The 27,208-nt window shown below is 37.9% G+C and overlaps 1 protein-coding gene and 1 non-coding gene across 2 annotated transcripts; both read left to right on the top strand.

The window, feature by feature from the left end:
• The first annotated feature begins 284 nt into the window (after nucleotides 1-284).
• On the top strand, nucleotides 285-11,678 carry LOC140827539 (uncharacterized). Its single transcript, XM_073190230.1, has 6 exons — nucleotides 285-836; nucleotides 915-1,038; nucleotides 1,308-1,446; nucleotides 2,917-2,953; nucleotides 3,501-3,780; nucleotides 10,689-11,678. The coding sequence occupies exons 1-6, from the start codon at nucleotides 654-656 to the stop codon at nucleotides 10,763-10,765; spliced, it is 840 nt and encodes a 279-aa protein (XP_073046331.1). The 5' UTR covers nucleotides 285-653; the 3' UTR covers nucleotides 10,766-11,678.
• A 6,003-nt stretch (nucleotides 11,679-17,681) lies between these two features.
• On the top strand, nucleotides 17,682-17,787 carry LOC140828724 (small nucleolar RNA R71). Its single transcript, XR_012117292.1, has one exon. It is a non-coding gene; the product is annotated as a small nucleolar RNA R71 (small nucleolar RNA).
• The last annotated feature ends 9,421 nt before the right edge of the window (nucleotides 17,788-27,208 follow it).

The raw sequence follows: 27,208 nt of genomic DNA on the forward strand, positions 1-27,208 counted from the left end.
CACACAATGACGCCAAATTCAGATCTTCGAATTTAAGTACATAGCATGTTTGTGTAATCAGTATCAGTCAATAATAATTTTGCTATCAGCGTCAGATCACATTTAAGTTCAAACTTCTTTTCTAGTAAATACCATCCTCTAAACTTCGAGACTCCGATATGAATCTAGTAATTATGTGAATATTCTAAATTGTCTCTATATATATATATATATATATATATATATACACACACACACACACATATTTATTATATGATTGGTTAATATATATTAATGCAGAAAGAAGAGACGACAGGGAGGACATCGTACGCAGCTGTCATTGGAGCGCACAAAGCCACAAATCCATAGACTTGGCCCTTCATTTCTCATGTACAGCAGATTCGAGATTGCAACTGTCGGATCCCTTCTCTCCTCAAATCACTTCTACTTAACAATCCACATATATCAAATAAACCCACCATATTCCCCTCCTCCGCCAACACACGGCGGCAGCCACCGTTTTGACACAAGATCAAAAGGTGTTCGTCGGTGGACTGAAGAAATTAGTACAACAGGAAATCCCGCATTGGGTCTTGGAATCTTGATGAAGATATGAGAAAGGATTCTTAATTTTTTTACAGATAAAATTACAGGGTTTTATTTTATCAGATATCATGGCGTATCAGCATTACCGGTCGCCATTCGGGGACACGACGTTTACGAAGGTGTTCGTTGGGGGGCTCGCCTGGGAGACCCACACGGAAGTAATGCAGAGTCATTTCGAGCAATTTGGTGAGATTCTTGAAGCTGTGATCATCACTGACAAGCATACTGGCAAATCCAAAGGCTACGGATTCGTAAGCATTGTATTTATTTTCTTTAAAAAAATATATATGAATTCTTAATATATAGTTTATTTCATTCTATTTTTACAGGTGACATTTCAAGATCCCGAGTCAGCGCAAAGAGCTTGCGCTGATCCGAATCCTGTAATCGATGGAAGAAGAGCTAACTGTAACATTGCTTCATTGGGCCGACCAAGACCTTCTCCGCCTAGAGGTAGGTACCCAAATTTAAAAAAAAAATTGAAAAAAAAAATATTGAATGAAAAACTGGATTGTTATAATTTGATCTCGAATTCGAAAATTCATCTAATATTTTTTATTTTGGTGTCATCTCAGTTGTTAACTTTGATCATTTATTTGTTGAATTATTATGGATATCTCAAATATCTCAAATTTTTGTTTAAAGAAAAAAACCCTTTAAATTTTGTATAAAAAGTTGTTGAATTAATTATAACAATTAGTTGGTTGTGTTGAATAATATAGGCGCTAATCAAGGGGGAAATTTATATCCAAGAGTAGGTGGAATAGCACAAGGGGGGTCATCGTCATCCTATCCTCCGCTACCACAACCACCACCTCCGCCGCCGGAACTGCCGACTCCGGTTATCTATCCGCCGTATGGGTACGTTTTCTTCTTTTTAATTCTTTGATATGTGAAATAATAATATGGTCCATGGAAGACTAATATGAAAAGTATATACGGCAAACATGCGGTGGGGTAACAGTACTAATCGTGGATAGAATCATCGAAGGCCCGAGCCCTCTATTTTAATTAAAATAATGATAATAATAATAGCCACGATTTTTTTTAGGAGAAATAATTTATATCGACAATTAAAATAATAAGGGTGAATAAAGGATGGTAAATATAGAAGAAAAATTATAAAATAAAATAAAATAAATGGTGGATTGTATTGAATGCAGTCGTTATTGGCAGATGACCCATAAACAAGTTGATGGCGTAACATAAGGGAATAAGCGTTGAATGCTATGTTGACTACTTCTTTTTAATAGGAAAAAACTTGTGTGAGACGGTCTCACGGATCGTATTTTGTGAGACGAATCTCTTATTTGGATTATCCATGAAAAGTATTCTTTATGCTATTACTTTTTGTGAGATACGGTGCCGTCTCAAGATAAAATCGTTCAAAAAACATACTCTTTTTAATATTTTACTTATTTAGATTTGTGAGCGAGACATAAAATACAAAAATGGAATATATATATATATATATAATAGATTAAATATATATATATATATATATATGATATAATTTATATATTATAATAGTGGCTTAACTATAAAACCTTCTAAGAGCTTTTTTTCAGACATAAATTATTAATATTTCAAATTTATAAGTTATTAATTTAAATACTCACGTAAATTTGAGTTTTTTTTTATGTCATTGAGATTAAGTTTAAGACGATGTCTCATATTATAATGTAATCGATTGTATGTGGCCACTATACCTACATGCAACAACTTGTTTGAGCGTCATGTGACAGTTTACATGCATTATGAGAAAATTTTGAACAATAAATTTAGTATATGATTATTTATAAATTAATTATCATTTTCAAAATATAGATTCATTATTTAAAAACGTTGTCTCATGCATTAAAACAGGTGTCTATAGTTTCTAAACATTTTATTAGACTTAGCATCATGCAGTTTTTGCAGATTTGAAGGTAAAGAATAAAAAAGTCAATGTTAAAAATCGGGGGAATTTGACCAATGTTATTCTTTAAAATGCCCCAAAATTTTAAATAATAGCAATTTTATAACAATAATTTGCTTTTTGAAATATTCGATCGAGTACTTTTGGTGTTTTTTTTGTTAAAAAAAATTGCGAGGACGAAATGGAAGATATTATATATATTTTGACGGAAGATATTTTATATCAGAAAAGATTTTGATCGATGCTGATGTTGTATGCGTTTAAAATCCATCACAATTATCAACACAAATACTTACGTCGACTAAATTAATCGAAACATTCACAATAAATTTTATCTATTTTTTATTTTTTCAAATGAGGAAGATAGCTTACTTTTAATTTTAATCCATTGATGCATATATTTCATATTTCAGGTATGCTCCTTACCCAACTGATTATGGTTTCAACCAGGTTATTTTTCTTTCCCTTACACCTCTTTTTCCACTTTATTAAACCATCGTTTCTATCAAAACACTCTAATTTGTTCATAAATTGGCATCAAGTCTGCAATATCATGACAAAGAGATCGTCCTAAGCGCGAAAAAAATTATTTAAAATCGAGTAAGTCGTATGAACAAACACTCGAACATCTTACGACAATAATCAAACCAATCTCAGTACTCTAAATTCTTTCCAAATTTGGTTTGGCAAAAACTTATCTGAGACGGTCTCACGAGTCGTATTTTGTGAGACGGATCTCTTATTTTTGTCATCCATGAAAAAGTATTACTTTTTATGCTAAGAGTATTATTTTTTATTGTGAATATCGGTAGGGTTGACCCGTCTCACATATAAATATTTGTGAGACCGTCTCACAAGAGACCAACTCATTTGGTTTAACGAGTACCGAGTACCGTCTCGTCGATGTTGCGATTTTTTTAAAAAATACGAAAATATAAATAAAAAAGGTATATGTTTGTTTATTTATTTATATTTATTTATTATTTTAATTTGACAGACAATGTTTATGTATAACCAACCACGAATTCCACAAATGAGTTATTATAATCAGTTATATGGGGCTTCTTCATCAGCCATAGGTAATCCGTATTACCATGGATATTCTGTACAAGCACCAAGGGGATCATATCCTGTACCCCCGGCGCAACGTTTCCAAGCACCGTCTTATGTATACTATCCTACGCAGACGCAGCTGGAAGGCCCTTCTTCTGCTTATTCTGCACCCACTCCACTTCCTTTACTGCAACCCCCTAGGCTTTCATTCTCATCCACCACTGGTAAAATTCTTCACCTAAATATTATTTATTTAATTTGCTGCATCTTTTGTTCTTTATAATTATAGAAACATGATAGAAAATAGAACTAACATTATTTAAGATATGTGACACATTGGAAAATTATTTCAAATTCATCCTATGAGTTAGGGTTTTGGTCCTTTACGTGGTCAGGATTCGGTTTTAGTGCGGTGAGTTGGATTTTCACTGTTAATCTAATTTTACCGGAATGTTAACATGGTGTTAGGAATGCCAGCAATGTTCAACATCATGTCAGTAATATTTGGCATCAGGTAAATGGCAATACTTGGTCGAAATTTGACGTTCTGAAAGCTAGAGAATAAAATTCAAACTTACTACACTAACACCAAATATCCTAACTAATTAAAGAAACAAAACTCACAATAGACCAAATTTCTTGACAATTTTGATGATGTTTCCTAATTATTTATTATGAACATGAAAGCACTACAAAAAAAAAAAAGAGGCTAGCAACGGTTTGGTAGTCCGTAACCGGAGGTCGCGTCGTCTTCTATCACCGACGGTTTCTCAATAACCTTAACAAATTAGCGACGGTTTTGTTGAAAAATACCGTCGCCAAATTAGCGACGGTTACATACAAACCGTCGCTAATTTAAGCGACGATTAAGTTTAACCATCGCTGAATGACAACGACGGTTTTTAACAAAATTGTCGCTATATTAAGCGACGATTTGTGAAAAAACCGTAGCTTAATGAAGCGACGGTTTTTAATCAACCGTCGTTATATTCAGCGACGGTTTTTAATCAAACCGTCGCTTTCTTTTTTAAAAAAAATTCCTTAAATACGTAGTCATATGAAAATATATTTTGCCCAGTATAATTGAAAAAAAATTAACAACAAAATTTGATAAATGTAATCATATTACTAATCTACAAATAATAATACAAGTGTTTGGTACAAATGTCGTAAAAAAAATCAGAAAAAATGTGGCTACGGTGACTGGGTCTCGTCATCGTCTTCGTCTCCATCCCCGTACCCCTGCGTCGGAGGAACATAACTCTGTGACAATCTGTGGGTACGAGATGAAGAAGCAACTGTTGTGCCACGGGATCGACCCCTGTGAGAAGTGCTTGGTCCAAGCAGCGTGCGGCCTGATGTATGCGCAGTAGCTCCCTGTGACATGCCTGCAACTAGGACTCGAACCTGCTCCTCTAGTGACGCCATGCGATCTCTCAGCATGGCGTTCTCCGCCTATGTAGCCTGCATCCTCTCGCAAAGCTCATCGTTACGGCGTAACGATGAGTCTAGAGTCTGTTGCATGTCTGCCATCTGCTGGGACTCAGACGACTGACTGACACCCGATGACCCACCACGTCGACCCGGAGCCATCTATCTGGATATAAGGTGCTAGCCATCTACCCACACCCGTACATCCTCCCCTTATTCTTCCCCCCAACCATAGTCTTGAACGTGCTGTTCACCGACTGTGGGCTGGGGATAGCAGGCTCTGATCCATCATCTGCGGGAGTCATCGACTCAAGCCATGTAGCGTTCCATCTCCTCCTGTGATGTTGATAAAAAATGAATCAAATCGATTTTTCTTAATGTAACGTTAATGTGAATAACCATATTTCATAAACTTACGTGAAGCAGGCGGAATCGCATGTCAACGAACGATCCATCGTCAGGTCGATGTGTGTGAACGTATAGCTCCCATGACGTCGGATCTCTGCCATGTCGTTGCTCGCTAAAATAAATTCATTAATTGTAAAACATTGACATTTATATATGTGTGTGTGTGTGTTAAAGTACAAATGAAAAGTATTAAACTGGAAGAAGTTCCAGATCATGTCCATGAGCACTGTACGTCTTCGCACCTGCAATGTGCTTCGTCGTCCCTGTACCTTCACCTTGCAGGCTCGCTGTTCCTGTTGGCCTTGTTCGTTGCGGCTCTGTCCTGCCAATCTTGTTGCTTCCAGGAAGCAGTCCAAGCAGCCCATCTCTCAGGCGTGACCGTCTATGGATGATGGTCACTGGTCCTCCAGCCGTGAATGGTCCGGCGGTATAGGGTGGCAGTGGTACGGAACCACAAGTCCCGTACCTGAGCATCAATGTTAGCAGCCCATGTATACCTCGTCTGCAATATTTTTTATTTAAGTAAGTTAATTGTTTAATAAAAATTGAAACATTTTATTGTAAAAAATAATTGTTTTAATAAAGACTTACACAGAACTGCTCCCAGTACCACTGCTGCTGCTCAGGTGTCACATACCTTCACGACCAGCCAGGATCACATGTCTGCAGTGAGAACTGAGCCGATATGTATCTCGAGACGCGGATATTATGTGGGAAAAATCTATAAGCAGGAAAACATGTCGTTGTAATCTTTCTTCTAAAAGTATTCAATAATTAGAACGAAATATTTTCAAACAATTACTTTAAGCTTATAAAAAAATTACTTACATCTCATCCCTGATGGTGAGCTCACTCATGTCATCAGGCGATCGAGGAGGCGGGGAATCATCGCGATGTCCAGACATAGTGTGTAAACTGCAAACCCAAAAATTTTGTTAATATAAAGATTTCAGATAATGAATAAAAGTTTTGAACATGCAATACATAGTATTAAACATTTGGTACACGGAAATTTATATTAATCGTTGTGAAATTGGAAGTATGTTGAACATTGAACATGCAATACACAATATTAAACATTTGGTAAACATTTCGATGTCTGCTACGCATGTAACGAAGATGTTGACAAATCTTACACTCAGTCAACGAGTCGTCTTCCCCCCAATATATCATGCAGTTATTTTGACATACATTTATTTTCTCGACTGGAAGTCCAAGATCTTTAATAAGTTTCTTTGTCGGATAAAAACTCTCTGGCACTGAGTTATCGGAAGGACGTAGCTCATACATTAACTGACACATATCATTGTAATTTCGCTCAGACATGTTATGCTCTTGTTTCATCTTCAATAACCGAGCTAACATAGACAACAAAGAATGACCGTTTGGATTTCCATCCCAAATTTCTTTCTCAGCAGACTTAATCATTTCGTACAAAGATTTTATAGGACTATTTGGACTTTGAGGATCATCATTGCTAGAGTCTGTACGGGGATTTTCTTCGGCAAATTCATTCGTTTCATTTTGTTTTGTGTCATCAAAGTATTAATTTCCATGTTCAGTATTACAGAAGTATTGATCATATTGAATCGGGTCAATGAATTCTTGTTGAGTTGATCTGTTTTCCAAACTTCAATATGGAGGCTCCTTCTTCATCTACTTGTTTCGTAAACAGATCAACTCAACAAGAATTCATTGACCGATTCAATCTGGTCAATACTTCTGTAATCCTGAACATGGAAACCAATACTTCGATGACACAAATAAGAATGAAACGAATGAATTTGCCGAAGAAAATCCCCGTACAGACTCTGGCAATGATGATCCTCAAAGTCCAAACAGTCCTATAAAATCTCTGTACGAAATGATTAAGTCTGCTGAGAAAGAAATTTGGCATGGAAATCCAAACGGCCATTCTTTGTTGTCTGTGTTAGCTCGGTTATTGAAGATGAAACAAGAGCATAACACGTCTGAGCGAAATTACAATGATATGTGTCAGTTAATGTCTGAGCTATGTCCTTCCAATAACTCAGTGCCAGAGAGTTTTTATGCGACAAAGAAACTTATTAAAGATCTTGGACTTCCAGTCGAGAAAATAAATGTATGTCAAAATAACTGCATAATATATTGGGGGGAAGACGACTCGTTGACAAAGTGTAAGATTTGTCAACATCCTCGGTACATGCGTAGCAGACGTCGAAATGTTTCCCAAATGTTTAAATACTGTGTATTGCATGTTCAATGTTCAACATACTTCCAGTTTCACAACGATTAATATAAATTTTCGTGTACCAAATGTTTAATATTGTGTATTGCATATTCAAAACTTTTATTCATTATTAGAAATCTTTATATTAACAAAACTTTTGGATTTGCAGTTTACACACTATGTCTGGACATCACGATGATTCCCCGCCTCCTCCACCGCCTGATGACAGGATTGAGCTCACCATCAAGGATGAGATGTAAATATTTTTTTTTTTAAACTTAAAGTAATTGTTTGAAAATATTTTGTTCTAATTATTGAATACTTTTAGAAAAAAGATTACAACGACATGTTTTCCTAGTTATAGATTTTTCCCACATAATAGCCGTGTCTCGAGATACATATCGGCTCAGTTCTCACTGCAGACATGTGATCCTGGCTGGTCGTGAAGGTATGTGACACCTGAGCAGCAGCAGTGGTACTGGGAGCAGTTCTGTGTAAGTCTTTATTAAAACAATTATTTTTACAATAAAATGTTTCAATTTTTATTAAACAATTAACTTACTTAAATAAAAAATATTGCAGACGAGGTATACATGGGCTGCTGACATTGATGCTCAGGTACGGGACTTGTGGTTCCGTACCACTGCCACCCTATACCGCCGGACCATTCACGGCTGGAGGACCAGTGACCATCATCCATAGACGGTCACGCCTGAGAGATGAGCAGCTCCGAGTCCTAGTTGCAGGCATGTCACAGGGAGCTACTGCGCATACATCAGGCCGCTCACTGCTTGGACCAAGCACTTCTCACAGGGGTCGATCCCGTGGCGCAGCAGTTTCTTCTTCATCTCGTACCCACAAATTATCATAGAGTTATGTTCCTCCGACGCAGGGTACGGGGATGGAGATGACGACGATGACGAGACCCAGTCACCGTAGCCACGTTTTTTTCTGATTTTTTTTACGACATGTGTACCAAATACTTGTATTATTATTTGTAGATTATTAATATGATTACATTTCTCAAATTTTGTTGTTAGTTTTTTTTCAATTATACTAGACAAAAAATATTTTTATATCACTACGTATATAAGGAAACTTTAAAAAAAAGACGGTTTTAGAAAAAACCGACGCTAAATATAGCGATGGTTGATTAAAAATCGTCGCTTCATTAACCACGGTTTTTTAAAAAATGGTTGCTTACTATTAGGAATGGTTTGTATATAACCGTTGCTTAAATATACAAACCGTCGCTAATATAAGCGACGGTTTAAATAAATTGTCGCTAAATTAGCGACAGTATTTTTCAACAAAATTGTCGCTAATTTGTAACGGTTATTGAGAAACTGTCGGTGATAGAAGGCGACGCGACCTCCGGTTACGGACCACCAAACCGTCGACTAACCTTTTAGGCGACGATTTTAGCGACAGTTAAAACCGTCGCTAGCCTCTCTTTTTTTTTTTTTGTAGTCTTCCAGACTTACGCTCTCTTTTCTTAAGAGAATCCTTTAATTTTATCTTCTGGACTATTTTCTTAATGGAGAAGAGAATAGGATATGTGATGCAGTGCGATCTGGGAAACATGACATATATATATATATATATATATATATATATATATATATATATATATATATATATATAATATCTAACATTATCTTCTGATATTTTTGTTTTAGCTCATCATTAAAAAAGAATTACACTTATGTCAACCTATGAGATACATTAGAACTCAATAGCCAAAACTGTAACTGATCACTTTAATTTAGGCTTAATTTAATAGACAACTCACAACACATAATTATTCACATATAATCGCATATAAATAAAAATGACTAAAAATTAGTTTTCTCTATAAATATGTTTTTAGCAGTCTGCAGTCTCATCCCTTTTGTTTTAGTCGTTTCCAGGTTCATTCTCTCCTTTTTCTTGTGTACTAAATTAAATAGTCACTAGTGTTTGACAAATTGAGACAAACGCATCCTTAGCCTGATAATGGTAGAATCACGTGAGAGATTTGTTCGAGTCACTCTTCTTTCTCGTGTACTAAAATCGTCATTTAGTTATTTGTTTGAGAGATTTTATTATATATATAAAATAATGTAAGTTATTTGTAATTCAGCGGATATAGTCATTGTTTCTTTGAATTTAGGTTATATGTTCAATTTTTACTGAGATAATTTTTTTATTCTTTTGTTTTTCAATTTATTTTTTAATTTATATATCAAAATTACAGTGTAGTTACTCACTATTTATTATAATTATATTTTGATCCTCATTTAAATATAAATCGAATGAATTATAAAAAATATTACGCGTTGGATCGGTGTAGTAGTATATATTTAAGTTACCAGTCCAAGCACGTGAGATGAGCTTAGGGGTTTCTGGTGCCTAAAAATGGGTCAAAGGGGGAACAGTGAGGCATGACTGTGAACTTCTAGTGACACCATGTGCGCTTCACACAAATTTAGGCAACATTTTTTTTTTAGAATTGGCAACAATTTTGGTTCTTATATGTGATTGTTTGCATCCCTCAATTTAAATATAGAATTGATATCGAATTTGAGAATACAAATCTCCCGTTGGTCAAAGGGTCACTTGTCAATTGTTCTAGGTAACAACACAAATATAATTTTTTTGATGTTTTTAAACTTTTATCGTCCTTATTTTTTTTTTTTAAAAAACATAATTTAGATGTAACTCGTATTATTTCTGGAGTTGATTTTAGTTCACGCAGCACTTTGTCGTGTGGACCTAAACTTTTATCGAGTCAAAATTTTTAAAAATACCTATATTAGATGAGTGAGTCTCATGTGAGACCGTCTCACGGATCTTAATCTGTGAGACGGGTCAACCCTATCCATATTCACAATAAAAAGTAATACTCTTAGCATAAAAAAATAATATTTTTTCATCGATAACCCAAATAAGAGATCCGTCTCACAAATACGATCCGTGAGACCGTCTCACACAAGTTTTTGCCATATTAGATTAACTTGGAATTTTTATCTGTCAGGTTTATATTTAAATCACACTTTATATTTATATCTATAATATTAATTAATTATGATTTTATTAGTGTAGATTCGGCAGCTCCTCCTCAAACATCGACGGAAACAGAAGCCGGCAGCGCCGCTACTTCGCCAAGTTCGACTGCTTAATATTGACCATATTATTCATCCATTCAAACATTGGCAATTGTACAATCTTTTGCAAATTAATTTATTTTTCGCATTTCTTAATAGAATATCTTATATAACCATTCAATTTATTATCCTCCCTTTATGGATCCAACTTTCGTGCAAAATTGATGTTTATGTTTAAATTTAAACAAAAAGGTATTGATTAATAAATTTTTGGTAATTAACTGCAACGGATCAAAATATTTTTCCAAATCGATTTATTCTATGGAAGATGTTGTTGTTACTCAAGAATCGATTTATTCTATGTAATATGTTGCAGCTACTCAAGTATTCATGGCAGTTTACTACTCAAGTATTCATGGCAGTTTACTACTCAAGACCTTTCTCAATTCATCTTTGGATATCTATGTGGCTGAGATGAAGAACTTCTATGCGAGAGGGAAATTCATCGAAGATTGAAAGATAGAGAGGACAACCTGCTGATTGAGCAAGATTTCTTCTCAACCCTATTACAGTTTCCCTTTGAAAAGATAACTAACTTCTCTGAAGTGCCTCCGCAAGCCGTTGATGATATGAAGTTGAAGTTCTCTGCTTCTAGTGATCTGATCAAGGCATCAGGAAAGAAGAAAGAAATGAAGCTAGAGTAGCAATTGCTGGCTGATGTGGTGGTCAATACTATTTTGACTCATGCGGGCTCTTTTGATGTCTTCACCACAGAAAAAGTTATTGGTGATGACAGCCATCGTCGTAGAAATGAAGATCAACTGGTCTGTAATTCTGTTTAATATTCTGAAAGCAATGATCCAAAGTTAAAAGCAATCAGTAGGTTTTTTCATCCCTCTAATCCGACTGTTTGATGATTCAAGAGCCTTGTTGAGCAATTATGTCACCTTGCATGAATTCAAAGCTCTCACAGCAACAAACATGTGAGGACTCGGATTTTCGAAACAAATTACAGAAACAATAAACCTCGAGAATTTAACTCAAGGTTGTCAAACTCAGAGCTCGACAATTGGACTTGAATAGGATTTCATTCCTTTATTCGGCTCCCCCAACACCTTACATCTCCAACTTTCTCTTTTTTTTAACGCTGCTGATAGATACCTCGATTCAAGAGGATATCGTCGAGTTCAATTTACACATTCAAACATCTTTGTTCCCTACTTTAGTTTTAAATTTTCACCATCTTATCATGCATGCTTCTAGTTCTAACATTTGTGCAAAGAAAGTTCAACGTTTTAAATAAAACTTCATGTCTTTACCACAGTAGGTGCTAAAGAAGTGCAAGTACACTACAGACAGGACATGTCTCATCACTTCCTAATCATCATTGGCTAACAAGTCTATTTCAAACACTGTCGGCTGACACACCAATGCAAGACCAATACGAACAACGACCCCCTCATACTAAGGGTGTGCAATGTCCCCATTGCACAAAAAAAAAACACAAAACACTGAAGTGCACACAGGAATGAAAACACAGTATAAAATGTAAACTACATGCTAAACTAAAATAATGGTACGAAATCAAAACATAAAGCAGTAAAAGAAACTCAAATAAAAATGCAAAGAAAGGGGAAACAGTGAACTCCCATGATCAAGGCTCCTCCTCATCGTGCTCCGGTGGTGGAACTCCAGTGGCATCCCCATGCGTAAGATAGTCATACTGAAACTGGTAGGGAGGAATGAACGGCGGAAGTGGTGGTATGGTCCCTCGATCTACGCCCCCGTGGAGGAGCATAGTGCGCATCATGGAGTCGAGATGGGCAAGATGTGTCGTGACGTTGGCGTTGACGTGCTCCTGATGAGCCATGAAGGCAAGGCTCTCTTCCATTTTGTCATTCTGGGTGCGCCTGCGGGGTAGTCGATGACGAGGGATGACGTTGCTTGATCCACCTGCCTCCTCCTCCTGAGTGGGGAAATCGACGTGTCGTTTTGCCCTCTTCCGTTGTAAGTCATCTACACAAATCGCCTTCATCGACTGCAACCACTCCTCATCCTCACGGAATACAACTCCCGCCCTCGCACACAATTAAGAGATGATGGTGGGGAAAAAGAGACCGACATGACTATTGTGGGCACTAAACATGATCTGAGAATTTATTAGTTTGCCCACATTTATGTTGTATCCAGCAGTCAAAGCATACAGGAGCACCGCCCGCTCTTTTTGCACCTACCTCATATGCGAGACCGGCATCATCCTTCGGGCCACAAATAGATACCAAAGGGCAATTTCCGCTTTCAAATACTTCTCGTCAAAGCAGTTTGGCGGTTAGTCCAACGGTTTCCACATCGTGCCCGAGTGGCACAGCTCTGCGAGGATCATATCATAATCAGGGTCGGCGCCCAATGCCTCGAATTGAGAGTCATCAACTTCCGTCGTTTCTAATAGTGCGTTGATCGTAATAGAGTCACACGCGAGTAGTCGACCCCTAACAAGACCCTACCATATTTCCCTTCCGTTGCATTCGCATAGAATTCTCTAACAACTGAAACTACCGCCGCCTTGGGTTGAGTCCCAAATTGTTCTCATCCATGCCGTTCCAAATCCACACGAGGCCCTAGATGTCTGTCCTCAAATTGTCTACGGAATCCCCTCTTGGCTATAGAGTTTCTGTGAATCTTAGCATGATCGTATCTAGCCTTAGCCGCCTCACTCACAAACCGGTGTCTATCAAAGGATGAAGATGAAGAGGAGGAACCGGGATTACCTCGTTGTTTCTTGGGAGCCATGTGGGTGTTGATGGAGAAGGTGCCTTGAATGGAGAAGATGACCGGAGAGAGGTGTTCTTGCTTCCTAATGGAGATTGTGCCTCGTTGCCGGAGAATTGAGTGGAGATTGAACTGCCTGCACAGTAAAATCGACAAAGGGGGGCGAGAGGATGTTAGGGATTTGGTGTTGTTTCATAATGAGAAAGGGGAAAGGGGATACGCGTTTTTATTTGCAAGCGCGCTCGAGCGGTAAGAAATTACCGCTCGAGCGCCAAGCTATCTGGAAAATTGTTTTGCGAAATGAATGTTCGCACTCGAGCGGTAAAAAATTACCGCTCGAGCGCCGAGCTCTCTGGAAAATTGACCCTACATTTTTTTAAAAAAAATAAAAATAAAAATAAATAAAACACATCTATCATAACCAAGATATCGAATTAAATGCAAGATAAGAGAAAAAGATGTAGTTCTCAATTTATAGTCGAGAGCTTGACTGTCGATCAGTTTTAGTTCGGATTGTCTTGGAACCGGATGATTCCAAGTTGTGGCTCAGCTGTGCCACCCATGTAGTGCTTCAGTCGCTGGGCATTGACCGTAAATGTCCCATCCTTGCAACCAAGATATATTTTTTTGTGAATGAGCTGGGAAATGGTCCCATGAAGTCAATCCCCCACACATCAAAAACCTCACACTCAAGAATATTATTTAATGGCATTTCATGATGGTTAGAGATGTTACCTGTACGTTGGCATTTATCACAGGTTAGCACATAAGAACGAGCATCCTTAAAGAGGGTTGGCTAATAAAAGCCACATCCTAGTACCTTAGATGTCGTCCTTGTTGGTCCAAAATGACCACCTACCTTACGGTCATGGCAATGGTTGAGGATTTGACCAAACTCCTCCTCTGCAACACACCTTCTTATCATGGAATCTGCAAAAATCTTAAACAAAAATGGTTTCTCCCAAAAATAGTATTTCACGTCAGAGAAGAATTTCTTTCATTGGTGAAATGATAGATTTGGTGGTGGTGTGCTTGTGACAAGAAAGTTAGCGAAATTTGCATACCAAGGGCAGTGTCTCACCTCAAATAGCTGCTCGTCAGGAAACCAATCATTTATTGCTTTTCGTTACTAATCAGCTCCAACCTAGACAAGTGATCCGCTACCACATTCTCGACACCTTTCTTATCCTTTATTTCTAAATCAAATTCTTGCAATAATAAAATCCACTGAAGTAAGCGTGGCTTTGCATCTTTTTTAGCAAGTAAATATTTCAATGCCGATTGATCTGTGTAAACAATTACTTTGGACAAAACAAGGTATGAATGAAATTTGTCAAGCGCAAATACTACGGCAAGTAATTCCTTTTCAGTTGTCGCATAATTTACTTGAGCCTCGTCAATGGTCTTACTTGCGTAGTAAATTGTATAAAATACCTTGTTTTGACGCTGGCCAAGCACAGCCCCTACCGCAGTATCACTGGCATCACACGTGATCTCGAAGGGCAGATCCCAATCTAGTGCCACCAAGATAGGAGCCGTCACCAAGCGCTCCTTCAAATCCTCGTACGCCTGTAAACAATCATCATTAAAATCAAAAGGTACATCTTTCATAATTAAGGAAGATAGAGGTTTGGCAATTTTTGAAAAATCTTTGATAAATCGCCTATAAAAACCGGCATGTCCTAGAAAATTTCTAACTCTCTTTACTGATCAGGCTGATGGTGGTAGGTTCTTTATGACTTCTATTTTAGCTTTGTCCACCTCAATCCCTTGTTCCGAAACCTTGTGCCCTAACACAATTCTCTCTTGTACCATGAAGTGGCATTTCTCCCAATTAAGCACCAGTTTCGTCTCCTCGCACCTCTTCAACACGGTTCTCAAATTCTGCAAACACTCATCAAACATTGCACCAAAGATAGAAAAATCATCCATAAATATTTCGAGAAAAGTTTCAATCATATCATGGAATATAGCAGTCATGCAACGTTGAAATGTAGCAGGGGCATTACAAAGGCCAAAAGGCATACGATGGAAAGCAAAAGTTCCATAAGGACAAGTGAAAATGGTTTTCTCTTGGTGCTCAGGTGCTATAGTGATTTGATTATACCCCGAATACCCATCGAGAAAACAGTCTCTCCAACATTTGATCGATAAAAGGAAGGGGAAAGTGGTCCTTACGGGTGGCATCATTCAACTTCCTATAGACAATACACACTCGCCACCCCGTAACTGTCCTAGTGGGTATTAATTCATTTTTTTCATTTGTGATCACAGTAATCCCACCACGCAAAAGCACTCTTGTGCGCTTTCAAAACTTCCAACAATTTGTCCTCCATCACATCTGTCAAAGCAGCAGAAATAATGAGAGGTAAAGTGTTATTCTCACCTAAGTATACGTACTTTAGGTGTGGAGGCAATGGTTTGAGCTCAAGCATCGGTGGCTCCTCCAGGCTTGACTTCTGAGGGATCAAATCTCTTCGATCTCCTAAGTCCTCTAGTCTCATCTTTATTGGCCTCTTCCATGGCTGGTTGGCATTGAAGTATGCCACTATTTCGGCTTTCTCTTCGTCCAAGTCATCTTCTCTCAGTTCAGTAATGAGAGTGGCCTCCAAAGGACCCTAAGAGCATCCTGCACATAGTTAGACACAAGAGCATCAAAAGCATCAATTCTATAACAACTATCAGAATGCAGTGTGTGCTTAAGTGCATTAAAAACATCAAAAGTAATCTCTTCCTCGCCCACTCTCAATCTCAACTTCCCTTCTTGAACATCAATCAGGGCCTTGCCAGTCGCAAGGAACGGTCTCCCCAAAATCAAAGGCATCTCCACATCCTCCTCCATATCAAGTACCACAAAATCTGCAGGAAATATGAATTTGTCCACCTTTACCAAGACGTCCTCTATGACCCCTCGCGGGTATTTGACAGATCTATTTGCTAGTTGCAAGGACATCCGTGTTGGTTTAGGTTCTCCTAATCCGAGCTTCCTAAATACAGATAAGGGCATAAGATTAATACTTGCACCAAGATCACATAAAGGCTTATGAAAAACATCACCAATCATGCAAGGAATAGAAAAACTCCCTGGATCTTTTAATTTCGGTGGGATTTTTTTTTTTGCACCAAAGAAGAGCAATTTTCCGTTAAGTTCACCGTCATGTGATCCTCCAACTTCCTCTTGTTAGATAATATATCTTTCAAAAATTTAGCATAACTAGGCATTTGCATCAAAGCATCGGCAAAAGGAATATGGATATGCAATTTTTTGAATACCTCAAGAAACTTACCGAATTGTGCATCAAGTTTTTCCTTTTTTATTGCTGCAGGAAAAGGTGGAGGAATAACAATTTTAGATTGTGCAGTGGGTGCTGGTGTAGAGTTAGAAGACTTACCTTTTGATGTCTCAGTCAATTCATCTGGCACTTGATTTTTTTCTTTTTCTCTCAACTCTAAAATTGTTCCACTCTTCAACTCAATGGCCTTCACTTGCTCTTTTGGATTGGTCTCGGTGTTACTTAGCAAGGTGCCCGGCTCTCTACTTGCTATCATCTTTGCTAACTGTCCAATCTGATTTTCTAGCCCCTTTATCGAAGCATCTTGGTTGCGGAGTCTAGTTTCGGTAGATGAGATGAACTTAGACATCATCTGCTCCAAATTGGACTTATCTTCTCTAGGAGGATCAGATCTGTGCATCGGTTGTTTCCCATATGGTTGTCCTCCTTGTGGTCGATTCTGGCTGTTTTGACCACCCCAAGAGAAGTTGGGATGTTGCCTCCATCCAGGATTATATGTGTTGGAGTACGAATCATTCCTTGAACGGTTTTGGACTCACACTTGATTCACTGGTGCCCCTTCTTGCACATAAAAGGGATTTCCATCTTGAAAGTCCTTAACATAATGTTCTCCTCCGCATTTTTCACAAAATATCTCTTGAAAACGCATAGCTGTGCCACCCATGTTCAAGCCATCTAGTTTCCTGTTCAAAACATCAAGTTGTGCAGTAATAGCAGAAAGGTCAGTTACCTGGTGGACTCCTGCACTCCTCCGCTGGTTGTTCCTTTCAGATTGAGGATGATAGCTGCTAGAAGCCATCTCATCCAACAGCTCATATCCCTCTTCAGCAGTCTTCCTCAATAGGTTTCCACATGCAGCAGCATCTGTCATAGTACGATTAGGAGTACGCAAGCCATAGTAAAAGGTTTGAACAACTAACCCAAGTGGCAGTTCGTGATGAGGGCATCTTCGTAATAGATCCATGAATCGCTCCCACGCCTCATATAAAGATTCATGCTCGAACTGAGCAAAAGTGGTTATGTCTGCCCGCAGCTTCATGGTCTTAGATGGAGGAAAGTATTAAATGAGAAACGCTTTCGCCATGTCCTCCCATGTGGTGATAGAACCTACAGGCAAACAATTCAACCATGCTTTAGCTTTATCACGTAATGAGAAAGGAAATAAACGCAATCTAACCGCATCATCAGAAACTCCGTTAAATTTAAAAGCATCGCAAATTTCGAGAAAATCTGTGATGTACTTGTTTGGGTCATCTACTGCAGATCCTCCAAACTGTACTGTGTTATGAATCATCTGAATTATAGCTGGTTTGAATTCGAAGTGGTTTGCCCGCACAATAGGCCTCACAATGCTGTGGAGTGCTCCATCCAAAGAGGTTTGGGCACACTCCAGCATTGGTATGCGGCGTGGAATCTCAACATGGCTATCTTCACGATGTTCCTCCTCACGATCGTTTTCGTGCCTCTCCGTCAGTTCTTTCAGTCTCAGCTGCTGTCTTCTCCTACGGAAAGTTCTTTCAATTTCAGGGTCGAACTGCTCAAGCTCCACGTCAAGTGACTTTGGCATGCACTGGACGAGATATTTGTAACAGAATATGGAGTGTTAATTTAATAAAATGAAACAATGCTAAAGAAAATAACTAATAATAAAATTGTGAATTAACAGTCCCCGGCAACGGCGCCAAAAACTTGATCGAGCAAAACTTGCACTGTGGAATCCTCAATAAAAATATGATTTTGTCTGCTCAAAAATTAATAGCAAGTGCACGATGTCAAGTAATAGTATAATGTACATGAATACGAGTATTGTTCCACTGGAGACTGTGTTTAACAATTATTACTTTCAGTTATTAATCTTTAGCAACGAAAAATTGATTGGTTGTTTTATTACTACTATGATCAAATAAACATGCAAATAAACTTATTCAAGAATTGATTAATGATATCTAATATCTAAAATGGTTGAATAAAAATTCAATGAGAAATGAATTTGTTGGGAATATCGGTTCACCTATCCCTCGTTAATTAATTAATTCGTTCGATAATGATTATATACTTCCGACATGATTTCCTATTCAATTGAGCATACTCTCTCGAGCTATGTCAAACTAATTCTACTCAATGAAGCAATTAAATGTCTTTAATTATTTATCAAGAGTGAATTGCATGTCGATTTATGAAATCCCCTAGTTTTCGACCCTTAGGACTATGACTATCGCGCGTATCCAATTTCATATCTCTATGAAAATTGTAGATCCACAGATTATACTACTCGTTCCTATCACAAGTTATTCTCTCGAACTCACCCGCAATATAAAATCGTTATTAAAGTTAGCTACACTTTAACAACACGATAAAACAATAGTATAATCAAGAATAACGCAACAATCGAAATATAAATTAATTCAAATCAAAGTTCGGGGTAGGATCCCCTTAAATCCCAACAAATATTAAAGTTTAGCTACTCGAATTCATGTTAGAATAAACAAAACAATGTTTGAATGATAAAAACTAGATTAGAAATGCTATGGGTGACGAAAATGCGAGGAACGACGCCCGGAATCTTTGAATCTTCAACTCCAAGCGCAAAAGTTCTCTCTCCCTTGTGGCCGCTGTGAAATATGTCTGAATATCACTCCAAAACGTCCCTTCTACCTTTTCATATCATCCCTCTCCCAAAAATAAGGTAAGGAATCAGACAAGAAATCTTCCCAAAAATAAGTGGCACTCGGGCGGTAGAATATTACCGCTCGAGCGCCAAACCTTCTGTAATTTTTCTTGGGACATGCGGCCGTCGCGCTCGGGCGGTAGAATATTACCTCCCGAACGTCGAGTCTTCTATAAAATACTTCTTGGAAAGCACTTCTCGCGCTCGAGCGGTGGAATATTACCGCCCAAGCGCCGAGTCTTCTGTAACTCTACAGCTCGGATCACCTCTCGCACCCGAGCGTTATAATTCACCACTCGGGCGCCGGCCTTTTTTCCTCCATTTTCTTCTTGACTTGCGCACTTTGCTCCATGTTCGATTTTCCGGTCATTTTTCCTACAAATTTGTCACACACAACTGAGACATGATCAAATGCAAATGTTTACTCTAAAGTGAACAAAATGTAAATGAAATGAACGCATGCACGATGCAACCACACACAAACAAATGCAATAAAACATGTAAAAATCACGTCTATGATTATCCCACTTGTTTTATTAGATTAATAATCATATAATTATCCATAAAATTGAGTATTAAACCGGGTCAAAGTGATTATTAAAGTATTTTAAAATTTTAACCAAACATTATATAAATGTTTGATTATTATTTATCTAACCTTGTTTGATCCACCCAACCAAACACACACTTAAAGAATATGATCAAATATATAAGATGTATCAAAGGATATTGGCTTGATAACGATTCAAAACATATATTTTTTATTCATTTTCTAGAAGAAGCATGATCTGTTATTTTCACTATTTTTTGTTAATAGTGACTTGATGTTCAATGGTGAACTGCACATGCTATTGAATAAAAATTATGAATTCGAGATCATGAGATCGAAACTTCATCAACCGAAAAAGAAAATAAATGATAAACCCAATAAATTGATATCATCGTCTATATTGAAAAACGAACATGAAAGTAGCGTACGATGATAACATGTGATTTATGACGATTTTGAGTCATTTTATTTATTTAATTATTAAACTAATTTATTTTTATTTATATTTTGGTTTTCTTATTATTCCCTAAATGCCTTGAGTTTTTATAGGGAATTAATAGATTCAACTATATTTTGAAAAATTCTAGCATGTATTTATTTTGATTCACATAAATTATTTTGTGACATAAATAATTTATAAATTTTGTAAATTTATTCTATCACTATATTGCATGGAATATTACATTAATTTATTATGCAATTTTTGATAATTTTTCTATTAGGATTTTTTTAATTTAAGAACATCTTGAGTTGTTAATCTTTATTTCCTGAATTTTGATTATATTTTGAGTGTGGATATAAATTTTGAATAGTTTGAAAAAAAAAATTATTAAAAATAGTCTTTATTTTAAAGTGCCAATGAATGATAAAGTATTTTATTAAATGTTATTGTCTTATATTTTTGGCAAAGGTAAGAACAAAAATTCAATATGAAATGACATTCATGATATATTGAATGGTATTGTTGAAGGTAAATTACCTATTTGATATGCGTAAGAATTTGAAAAGATACGTCCAATTTCACAATTTTAATTCTTTCAAAATAATGAATAAATATTTTAATTATAATATTTCTTGATTCAAAATAAAATAAAGATAAACAAATATTGAAAATTATATAATTAACGTGATTCATTCTCTAAAGCGAATGTGAGAGTGTCAATGAAGTAGTTGATACACTATGGTTGAGTAATTCTTCAAAGACGAAGAATATATTACCTCATTTGAAGTGATATATGAATTATAAGATTGACAAAAAAATATTGGGATACATGTCTTAATCAAGTATTGTACTAAATGTACATCGGTCTTTCATATCGCTATTTATACGATATCGTACCTGAAGTACGTAAATGGATTTTATTGATATATATATATATATATATATATATATATATATATATATATATAAAGACCGCTATAAAATTTGTGGAAGCCGATGATTTCTACCCAAATTATATTTGCATCGTATGTTAATATGAATGTATTAGGGATTTAGAAGATCATTTGATTGACAATGGAAAAAAAGATGATATGCTTGACACAATAAAATAGTGATAAATATTGAAGTAAATTGATTTGTGAATCTAATGTCAATATTGATTTGATAAAAATATGATATTACAAATCAATGACTATAGAAGAGCTATAGTGTTCCAAAGAAGTAATATACATTGTTCCTTACAAAAAAAATAGGGGAAAAGAATAATATTATTATTGTACTTTGCATAACCTTAATAGTAAACCAAAAGATATATTGGTAGGCTAAAACTTGTGTGAGACGATCTCACGGGTCGTATCTGTGAGACGGATCTCTTATTTGGGTCACCCATGAAAAAATATTACTTTTTATGCTAAGAGTATTACTTTTTATTGTGAATATGGGTAGAGTTGACCCGTCTCACATATTTTGATCCATGCTACGGTCTCACATGAGACCCACTCATATTGGTATTGTAAACCAGGGGTTTTTATACCTATAACAGTGTCATTGATACAAATGTTTCATAGTTTGGCATAATCGATTGACTTGAGTATACAAATTATAGAAATAGTTAACAAACTATTGATAGCGCACAAATATGTTAATGAGGGAACCAAAAGTTTTTGGATCGATAAATCTAAAGATTTTTTTAGTCAAAGATTCAGACGGTTCTAAGATTTTACGAATTTTTATTTTCTAGCTTACTAAATTTTGATAGCACTATTATTAGCTCAAATTGGCATAAAATCCCCATATTATCTAGAATGAATAAGCAATGATAAACATGGGTTCACAAATCGCAACTTAAAGTTGCAAAAATGCTTATTGCGAAAAATTTCTAGAATATATAATCAAGATAAGCTTGATTAAAAAAAGAATAAGCATATCATTTTTCTGATTATAAATATGTTGGTTTAGTTTATTTATTTTGCCTCAAATCAACTATTAAAACTATTTATTTTGAGAATAAATGCGACATATTTCTGGATGTTATGACAATATTATGCCAAGTGATTATAATGAATGCTTTCATTTCTGTTTTTTGGTTTGGAGCCAAAACTTTGTGTTTAAAGTTAATAGTTGTGCGACAAATGTACCACAGTGAATTATTAGAGAGATGGAAAATATGTATAAAATAATTTGAATCTTATGATCAAATATTATGAGCAGTGAGATTTTTATGACAAAATCTCATTCGTCATTCTTATAAAACAATGTTTCCAGCATTTATGGAAGAAAACAGAATCTAAATGAATACTTTTGAAATCTATCTCAAGTATTATGAAATGAACATATACATCTTTTCTCCAACTCGAAGACAATGACAACCAGTAAGGAATATGTCTTGTTTTCTTCACAATCTCAAACATACTATGGATTTACATAAAGAGATTAGCAACAACTGAAGATAATATGAGCGATTTTTTTACAAAGTTATCACATATATCAACTTTTGGCAAATTAGTATACAAGATCAGAATATGAAAAGTTGATTATTTCAAGTAATGCTTGCAATAGGTTGTACTCTTTTTTCCTCGCCATTATTTTTCTCATGTGGCTTTTCATGACAAGGTTTTGAATGAGGCAATTGACAATTAGCGAGAGATGACGTACTCTTTTTTCCTTCGCTAGGATTTTGTCCTACTGGGTTTGTCCTGAAAAGGTTTTAACGAGGTGGATCTATCGTCGGTGATGATGCCCCGAGATATCCCGGGTCATAGATAAGCCCTGGGACTTCACCGGCCATGGAGTATATCCACGGTTAATGCTCGGTCAGGAAAATAAAAGGTTCTAACTATAGCGATAAAATGATTGGACGGATCAATACCCGAGTCATGAAATTACCTGGGATAATGAGAGGATGGCTGGAGGAACCCACGAAAAGATCGATCATTCAGAGGCCAGGCCATGTGAGCACCCGAAACATAATCTCCCCGAGACGTTATGCACTTATGCTCTTATGAGAAATCCCGGGAAATACCTCACCCTGACCACCTCGATATGAGTGAAGCATTTAATGCCGCCGATAAAACAGTGTTTATAGCCGATCTATCTCTGACATTATTACAAGTTGTCAATAAATCAAGTGGCCTAGATTTGACAAGTGTGCGATTTGACATGTCAGAACAATAGGGTATAATCAGCCACCCTATTATAATTAATGCTCTCACACGAAGAACGAGGTCATCATTACTTCTCCTATTATAAATACCAGGTCCTTTATTCGCATTTACTATCTATTCAGATATTAACTAACATTTAATACTCTCATTTACCACACACCAATCATCACAGCCTTCACTCGGCTACATTGGTTTTATTGCTTGAGTACCCTGCTGACTTAAGCATCGGAGTGGCCACGCCGTACACCCCTCCGGCGCCCATTCACGTAGTTATTTTCTTGTTCGCAGATCTCCCAAGGAGCTCAAGAAGTCACAATCCAAGTTCGGCGTCTAACTCATATTTCCTTCGATATTTTGATAGTTTACCCGGCAAAGTTCCCGACCCGACTCATCCGTTTAGCCCGGGTTACATCATTGGCGCCGTCTGTCGGAAATTCTGAGTTCTAAGGCGTTGATATGGCTCCTACCAGAAGGACAGCCAACCAAGACACTTCTCGAGTTCAGGAGGAGAACAATACTCGTCCTTCTGGTGCAGGCGGTCCTCCCCCTAATGGTCCTCAGCCCACTATTCATCTAACTCCCGAGGAATTGCAAAAGATTATAACTGACTCTGTTAAGATGGCTACAGCAAAGAAGGCCACCTCTCACCAGGCCAGTCATCCCGAGCAGCAGCGTGAGTAGCTGCAAGAGGAAGAGAGAAGGGAAGAGGAAAGAGAGTCAAGCGCAGGTTCGAAGTCTCCCACTGTTGCGGAAGAATTGGAGGAGTTGAGGAAGAAAGTAAAAGTGTGAGAAGGGCAAGTTGGTTCTAAGGGCAGTGTTCCCGTTGTTAAGGGTTGCCCATTTTCTAACATCATTGTTCGGGAACCACTTCCCGGGCATTTTAAGTCGGCAAAAATCAAGGACTACGATGGGAGTTCTGATCCTGAGGAGCACCTCGCTCGTTTCAAAAATATGGCCATGTTACATTGTTATGAGGACCAAATTAAATATAAGGTGTTCCTCACCACCCTGGTCGATTCTGCACAAAGTTGGTTTGAAGGGTTGGCACCACAAAGCATCCATTGCTTTGAAGACTTCCAAAAGGTATTCTTGCATCAATTTAGCAGCAGCAAGAAGTACAAGAAGACTGATTTCAGTTTGTTTGAGGTGAAGCAGAGGCAAGATGAAACCCTGAGGGCATATCTAAAAGGTTCAACCGGGTGGCCCTGGATGTGCCGACCTGTGCACACGAGACGAAGACCATAGCGTTTATGCAAGGGCTATGGGAAGGGGATTCTTTCCGATCCTTGACCAAAAAACTGCCCGAGAATTTCGAAGATCTCTTATCTCGAGCGGAGAAGTACATTAATATGGAAGAAGCGCAAAACCATAAAAGAGAGGCCTTGAAGAGAGCAAGAGGAGATCGGGCTGTCAAAATCGAAGAAAGAGCCCCCAAGAAGAACGGCTCGGGGCGTTTCTCCCATGTACCTTTGAGAGTTGCCCGGGACAGGGATATTCAAGAATGCAGGTCAGATGAAGCCCCTCCTCCCAATTCTGTAGCGAGGACATCAAGGCCAGAACCAAAAGGGTATTGTACCCTCCATAAAGATTGTTCCCACAACACCAATGAGTGTCGGATCCTGGGGAGAATTCCAATAGGCGTCCTATGTCAGCACCTCATCCTCCACGAGATAAGTCTAGACAGCCACCCTGGTTGTCTAGACGTCCTAGACCTAATATCCCCCCGAAGACAGTGAACATCCCAAGCGGAAATAGGAAGGGAGAAGCGAGTACTCGGGAGGAAAGAATCAAGCCGGCAGAAAGAAAGGACCCCTCCCCAAGCCGAGGACTGATCAAGATGATTTCGGGAGGATCTACCGATGACAATTCCAACCGGGCCAGGAAGGCCAAGAGTAGGAGGGAATGTTTGGAGGTTGATGGAAAGAGGAGGGATGAACCGGTTATAAGCTTTGGACCAGAGGATCTCAGAGGCGTGAGCCTACCTCACAATGACGCTCTGGTCATTCAAGCCCGAGTGGCTAATTACGATGTGTTGAGAATATTTGTTGACAATGGCAGCTCGGTCAATGTCATCTTTAAGGAAGCTTTGGTCCAAATGGATCTACAGGAGTATCATCTAGATGTGGTTGAGACTGCCTTATTTGGTTTCGCTGGGCACACTATATATCCGGAGGGAGAAATCACTCTACCCTTGACCCTGGGTACCGGAGATTTAAGAAAGACTGTGATGACTGCTTTTATAGTAGTGGATGCCCCATCTTCGTACAATATCATATTGGGAAGGCCGGCCATGAATGAGATGAAAGCCGTGGCTTCGACCTATCTCCAAAAAATCAAATTCCCAGTACGAGGACAGGTTGGAGAAGTTAAAGGAGATCAACCCTCTTCTCAAAGGTGTTATGGGGAGGCAGTCAGGATAGATCAAAAGAAGGCAAAAAGGGAAGGGAAGGAGAAAGAACGTCAGGAGGAGACCCAGGAAAGAGAAGTGCACTTTGTGGCTGAGGAAGAACAGGAAGTGGTGGAAATTGAGCCAGGAAAGAACGTCCGGGTGGCCTGAGACATCTGCACGACCACTCGAGTAAATCTCTTGCAATGTTTAAAAACTAACATCAATGTTTTTTCCTGGTCACAGCAAGAATTGTCCGGGATCTCGCCCCAAGTGGCCAAGCATAAATTAAACGTCCTTCCGGGATCCCGGCTCGTGAAGCAAAAGAAGAGACATTTCGGCCCCGAAAAGGATAAAATAATCGAAGAGCAAGTGGGGGAGTTGCTAAGGGCCGGGCATATCAGGGAAGTCCAATTCCCTACCTGGCAGTCAAACGTGGTTCTCGTCCCAAAATCAGCAGGAAAATGGAGAATGTGCGTTGATTTCAGGGATTTAAACAAAGCTTGCCCAAAAGATTGTTATCCACTCCCCCGGATTGACCAGCTGGTAGACTCCACTTCTGGATGTGAGTTATTGAGCTTTCTGGATGCATATCAAGGGTATCACCAAATCCCTCTAGCTTTGGAGGATCAGGATAAAGACAGCTTTATTACCACCGGGGGCACATTTTGCTATGTTGTTATGCCTTTTGGATTAAAAAATGCGGGGGCTACGTACCAGCGCCTCATGAATCTTGTCTTCCAAAAGCAAATAGGTCGGAATGTGGAGGTGTATGTGGACGACATTCTAATCAAAACTCAGGAAGGCTCTCACGTCATTGATGATTTGGCTGAAACTTTCACTACTTTGAAACAATACGGAATAAAGCTCAACCCGAGCAAGTGTGTATTCGGGGTCAAGAATGGTAAATTTTTGGGATTTTTGGTAACAGACAGGGGAATCGAGGTTAATCCTGAGAAAATCAAAGCAGTAATGGATATGCCTTCTCCTCAATCTGCTCGAGATGTGCAAAAATTAACTGGGAGAATTGCTGCCCTGTCACGCTTCATTTCTCGGTCGGCCCATCGGAGTTATCCATTCTTCCAGGTCCTAAGGAAAGCGCAGAAATTTGGCTGGGACGACAAATGTGAACAGGCTTTTCAGGATCTGAAGAAACACCTGGCCAATTTACCTATTCTGTCCAAGCCTGAGCCCGGGGAAAAATTATGGGTCTATCTCTCCGCGACTGAATTCGCTGTTAGTTCCG

Source organism: Primulina eburnea, chromosome 3 (assembly GCF_022965805.1).
Source record: "Primulina eburnea isolate SZY01 chromosome 3, ASM2296580v1, whole genome shotgun sequence".
NCBI classification, from domain to species: Eukaryota; Viridiplantae; Streptophyta; class Magnoliopsida; order Lamiales; family Gesneriaceae; genus Primulina; species Primulina eburnea.

What these genes read in the sequence shown, in the direction of transcription:
- LOC140827539 (XM_073190230.1), top strand. Translation starts at nt 654, where the DNA reads ATGGCGTATCAGCATTACCGGTCGCCATTCGGGGACACGACGTTTACG. An exon ending in GTTATCTATCCGCCGTATGG is followed by an intron (nt 1,447 to 2,916) that starts GTACGTTTTCTT and finishes TTCATATTTCAG; the next exon opens with GTATGCTCCTTACCCAACTG. An exon ending in CTGATTATGGTTTCAACCAG is followed by an intron (nt 2,954 to 3,500) that starts GTTATTTTTCTT and finishes TTAATTTGACAG; the next exon opens with ACAATGTTTATGTATAACCA.